Source organism: Belonocnema kinseyi, chromosome 4 (genome assembly GCF_010883055.1).
Source record: "Belonocnema kinseyi isolate 2016_QV_RU_SX_M_011 chromosome 4, B_treatae_v1, whole genome shotgun sequence".
Lineage (NCBI taxonomy): Eukaryota > Metazoa > Arthropoda > Insecta > Hymenoptera > Cynipidae > Belonocnema > Belonocnema kinseyi.
The window spans coordinates 114,903,847-114,907,950 of record NC_046660.1 but is presented as its reverse complement, the minus strand read 5'-3'; the positions used below and the strand labels follow the sequence as shown (position 1 = coordinate 114,907,950).

General features: G+C 33.0%; 1 protein-coding gene across 2 annotated transcripts in view; it reads right to left on the bottom strand.

The window, feature by feature from the left end:
• Positions 1–4,104, bottom strand: part of LOC117171223 (sialin-like) — a 239,781-nt gene that overhangs the window by 51,410 nt on the left and 184,267 nt on the right. Inside the window, exon 1 of one of the 2 annotated variants that reach the window (XM_033358324.1) lies at positions 1,033–1,222. The exons of the other annotated variant lie outside the window; for it this stretch is intronic. Coding sequence (XP_033214215.1) covers positions 1,033–1,060 — 28 coding nt within the window. The 5' untranslated portion in view covers positions 1,061–1,222. Of the gene's footprint in view, positions 1–1,032; positions 1,223–4,104 lie in introns of those variants that run through there. 2 annotated transcript variants of the gene reach the window in all.

The following is a 4,104-nucleotide window of genomic DNA, read 5'->3' as shown; positions in this document are numbered from 1 at the left end:
ACTTATAGAGTTTATTATATTGATAGGATTTTTAAACTTTCCTTGTGCTAAAATTCTAGCTTGATAAGCATGCATTTATTTATGGAAAATTATTGCCGACACATGATAAACGCCTGTGCAATTCTCTTTCATATGACAAGAATAACAATATATACAAGCATCTGTCAAAATCAGGTACCTACAAAAGATAGGAGAGTATGTCTTGTATTTGTAAAAGAACAAAACAATTTTATTTAGTTGGATTATATTTTCTCCGCTTTCTTGATTTTTGAAGAAAATAATGAAAAATGTCAGTCACCCCAGGTAAATCTTTTGCTAAGAATATAATAGTTGAAAAATACTTTCTTCATTGTGATAACCATTACATTCAAGTTAAATACATAAACATTTTGGGAGCCTCAAGGAACTAAGAAGTAGCTATTTGTGATACAAATGCGCAGAATAGGCAATTCCTGATGTATGTGAAAGTTGCTTAAATATTTTCGAAAGTTTAGAAAAAAATAGTTAAGATTACCATTATTCTTGTAGGTTTCACTGAAAGACTACTTATTTTAAACATTAAAAAATAGTAACTATAGTAACTATAGGAAAATGGCCATTGTATAAATAATATTATATATCTATCTTTTATGTAATTCAGTTATGCTTCCGCAATATTTGTGATAGTTGACTTGACTAGACAGTAATGGTCAGTAAATATTCACCATTGCTAAGAAAATAATTATTCTAACTTAGTAATATTGACTACTTCCACCAACCATTATTTTCAGTAAAATATTTACTAGGAATTATTTTCAGTGCCATTCAAAAAACATGAAGCCCCATTTTTTGTCAGATATCTTGCATTCACTCTGAAAGTTTGCACCGTCTGAAGGTCCTGTCAAGCAGGCAGGAAACCACTTTCGAATATCCCGCGCTATGCTTTTAAATTTGGGCTCTTTTAATATATTTTTATTAATAAATTTTTCTGATTCTCTTCTAGTTTTTTTGCACTTTATTAATTTCACTTTAGAATTAATGTTTTTAACTTACAGCAGGTTTTCCAAGCAGAAAGCGTCATCTTGTTTTAAGTGTTCACTCAATTAAATAATACAATAGATCTCATGTAATTGATAGGAGAATAAAATTTTGACTTGTACGATATTTTCATTCAAAATAATTCGACAAAATCGCACGATTCTCCATCAACATCTGCCTGTCGACCCGCGCACACCCGATGCAGCGACTGAGTGACCACCATCAGTAAGTTCGCCTTATATCCACGTGTTACGATAAGGCCGTCAGTACCTCGCTAGTCATCAACCACCCCACTTTCGGACTAGAGAGACACGAACGATTGGCAAGATAACATCCTATCTAAATAAACCATTAAACGCAATTAAGAGAGAATTTTTGAAAAAGGCTCGCAGTTTCCATGCACGCGTCAGCAGCTTTGCGCATAAACTTTTGAAAAAAAAAAATAAAACAGAAAAGTTCTATCTGACTCTCCAAATTTGAATCAGAGAGAAATAGGCTACTTAATCAAATCAGTAAAGATCAGGAGAGAAGCAAATAGTGTGACATACAAAGCATAATTACATCAATTAAATCTATATCCATTACAATACTTCATTATTAAGTCTTTAAAAAAGACGGCGTGCTTTAAATGACCCTATACCTTATCAAGACTACTCTATTCATGCATCAGTATAAACTTTAATACAAACCCATAACGATTCGATTTTTCAATGCGTGCCTACAATACTTTTGAATTCAAGAAGAATAAATTCGACTGAATCAAACACCAACCCGCAGTAATAAGTATGAATCTTGAACCAATCTGAATGAATTACACATCAACCCAAAGACAATTATTAATCCTTTTAAATCCGTTCGTCAACATAAACTTGAATCCTAACACACATTTTATTCGCCTTTAATTCGTTCGCCCAATCCAATGAATCTGAGGCTCATCGAAAAAGTATTTTCAATCCTTCTAAATTCATGCAGGAACATCTACTTTAATCCGATTTAATCCGAATTAATCCGATCTCCCCATTAAATTACAGTGAGACCTTTCAATAGCCCTCCCTTCTATAGCCGTTCCGAGAATTGACGCCGCATCGTAGTTAGGTGTAACAGAAGCTGCACGGGATGAACGGGGTCTCCGGTTGTCACTCAGGCGAGCATTTAGACGTGAACAAACGCGGAGAGGGCTCTAAAACGCTTGTTCCCATCTACCGTCAGCCCCGAAACCGACGCTATAGAAGGGTTTCACTGTATTTTCAATCCGAATGAGTCTATCCCCTTCTAAAACAGCTCTAAAATTTTGGCAGTTTTCACGTATCGTTCAACGTTTTCCGAAAATCTGAAAATGGATTACAAATACCGTTTTCTAGATGATTCAAAATTGTGATTTTTTCCTTTTTAAAATCATTTTTTCAGTTTCGCATATCTCACTGACTTCGAGATCATTCAAAATTAGTGAGTTCATTCACGACGGCCGACGAACCTTTACAAAACACCGAAATTTTTCAGTTTTCGCGCATCTCTCACCGTTTTCAAGCTAGTCTAGAATACACTGCAAAATTGGTCAGTTTTCACCTATCTCTACTTTACTCTACTTATCTATGTCAGTTGTGGGTGATTGAGGACCTTCATCAAACGGTTAAAATGCTATCACTTTTCACGTATCTTTCACCGCTTTCGAGATTAATCAAATTTGTTTATGTTCGTTGTGGTCCAAATTTGGTCGTTGGATTCTTGTTTTATTTAACAGGATTTTGCATCAATTTGATTATTGGACGTTAAATGGGATTTTTAATTTGGATTTTGGTCTAATTTAAATTTCTTAAATTTTAATCAAATTTTTTGTTGTTGAATTTTTTAAATCTGTCTATTAGGTTAGTTCAAGTTTGTTGAAAACAATCCTGCTCTGCAAAGCCTTTAACATTTTCTGATCGCTTTCGATATAATATAATTCAAACTTTTTATCAATGCTTTGAATTTTGAAAACCTTTTTATTGGGTTAGTTTGACTTGTTTGAAAATAAATTCCCTTTGTAAGGTCCTTTGCGATTAGTTTTCACTTATCTTTGACTGTCCTCGAGATAATTAAAAACTTTAGATTATTTTAAATTTATCAAACCTGTCTGCTGTTTTAGATCGGCTGGCTTGGGGTCGATGGGCCCGGTGGGTTCGGAACAACTTTAAAACAAAAGTGGATGCACAGTTGGGATTTTTTCATTAATATTTTCTACGATTTCTCACAAGTATTTAATGTCAATATATAAAAATAATCGGTAGAAGGATCCTTGAGATAAATCGATTTCTGTATGGCCACTTAGCGTTTTTTCTGATTAGTATGCATTTGCAATAAATATTACAAATTTGAAACATGATTAAATGTACATATTTAATATTAATTACTTTACCATGCACTTTATTGCTAAATATTGCCTGTTTCGTAAAAATGTGGATACTAGCTTCAAAAAGAAGATTGCAGCATTTAAAGAAAGCTACATTACGATTATATGTATCGATATATAACACCTAAAGTTCATGCAATTTGCTTCCATGTACTCAATTTTTACGAGAAAATGCAAACAGGTCTTGGTTTCTACAGCGAATAATCGATGGAGTCGCAAACAATCTTCCAGAGTTCGCAAAACTATTACATCTTGCTCTTGGTGAATATAATAGTTTCTAGTTATTTTAATGGTTATTTCTGTTGTTTTGCGAGTAAATAGTGAGTTATTTATCAGTGAAGTGGATTTTTATCTTTCCAATGAAATATTTTGATGCTATCAATTAACTATACTTATAAAAAGTGAAATTATTGCTCAAGCTTGTAATTTCAACAAATTTAATCGATTTAATTTCGACTTGGTTATTTCTAGGTGCAATACTTAGCACTTGCATAATTAACCCTTAAACGGCCAAAACGCCACTACCGGTACACTGCTTTTCAACGGTCAATAACTAAGACTATTCGAAACTAGAAAAAATTGAGACACATATATTCTTATTGCTTAAGATCTCCTCTTTCCGACGGTGCCAATGAAATTCCTCAAAAAATTTATTTATTATCCCAAAATGCAGTTTAAACAAAAAAAACGTGATTTTT